This window comes from Cariama cristata, unplaced genomic scaffold (genome assembly GCF_000690535.1).
Source record: "Cariama cristata isolate BGI_N322 unplaced genomic scaffold, ASM69053v1 scaffold22632, whole genome shotgun sequence".
NCBI lineage: Eukaryota > Metazoa > Chordata > Aves > Cariamiformes > Cariamidae > Cariama > Cariama cristata.
The window spans coordinates 29,146-30,411 of record NW_009605866.1 but is presented as its reverse complement, the minus strand read 5'-3'; the positions used below and the strand labels follow the sequence as shown (position 1 = coordinate 30,411).

Genomic DNA, 1,266 nt, shown 5'->3' with positions numbered 1-1,266 from the left:
AACGGTGGGCGCTAACAATAGCGTGTCAGGAAACGCCGTGTTCGGACGGTGCTTCCTTTGCAGCCACGCAGCACCCCGTGCTCCCGAGCTGTTTTGCTTCGCTCCTAACGAGAAACCTCCAGAGGACTCGGCGCTGCGTTTCCGAGTGCTCCAGGTCTGCCTTTCAGCTTCCGCACCAGTCCCAGGCGGATTTTTCCCAGCCTTGGGGAAGGAGCACGCAGCTTAGCTGCGCTTGCTGCAATTGCTGCCCAATGGTTTTGCTTTCAGATTCCTATTTCGTTTGGGATATTTTGGGATATCCCTGTTTTCTACTGGGATAGGGTGGGGAGCATGGAGTTGGGCATGACCCTTTGCAGCGTGGCTGCTCCTTTAGTTTTCCAGCCGGCTGAGAAGGGATGTTTGGAGTTGGGTGTTGCAGGGGAGGAAAACAACAAAACAACTCGCAATTCCCATTGCATCCTTCACCCGAAGCCTGATAGCACGGGCACGGTCGGAGGGGGACTGCGGGCTGGACTTAGGGAGAGGCTGGGTCCCCTGAACCTCCCTACCAGCGGCATCAGGGAGCAGAACTCAGCATTTGTCCTTCATGTTCACAGGCCCAACAAGGCAAATTCCTCAGCGATGCGGAGAATGAGCTGGAGGAGCTGGCAGTCACCATCGCACAGGCCAAGAAGATGGTGGAGCTCATTAAGGTGACCCTGCGACGGCTTTGCTTCGTTAGCGCAGCTCTGCTGGGCCTGGGAGCAGAGGCGAAAGGGCCGTGAGCTTTTGGGGCGCGTGGGTTGTAGAGGTGATGCTCACAGGGGAGCAAGCTCTCTGTAAAACAATGGTGACCCTGGCGAGGATCCCTGAGGATTCTTTCTCCTCATCTCTGCTAACCACCACGGCATCTCTGGTTGCTTTCATTTGCAACCTGGAAGGAGTAACAGGGCAAGGACCGTGCCAGGGCATCTGCTGGCTCTTGCGTCTTCTCTCCCCAGGCTCAGGGGGGTTTTGGTCCCCTTTGGCCCTTGTGCAAATGTGTCACTTCACCGCCTGGGGACACGAGATGTGGTGGAGCAGTAAGCAGCCATGCCCAGCCGGGTCCTTTGACACCTGGGTTGTAAAGTTCTCTGAGTTCTTGGGTGAAGGGAGTTAAGGGTTGTCAGGGGGACCCCACAGAGCTGAGAACTGGGTGCTGGGCAGGGGACAAGGGTGCTGTGGGAGGTGACCCCAACCCCTCTCTCTCTCTCTGTGCTCAGGGCGCTGCCACAAAGGAGAGGGAAA

The 1,266-nt window shown here is 57.2% G+C and overlaps 1 protein-coding gene across 1 annotated transcript in view; it reads left to right on the top strand.

The window, feature by feature from the left end:
* Positions 1-596: 596 nt before the first annotated feature.
* The window catches only part of TRIM47 (tripartite motif containing 47), a gene marked incomplete at its 5' end in the record, with an annotated part of 4,308 nt that continues 3,638 nt past the window's right edge, over positions 597-1,266 (top strand). The window contains 2 exons of the mRNA XM_009696167.1: positions 597-692; positions 1,242-1,261. Of these exons, the coding sequence (XP_009694469.1) occupies positions 597-692; positions 1,242-1,261 (116 nt within the window). The remainder of the gene's footprint in view (positions 693-1,241; positions 1,262-1,266) is intronic.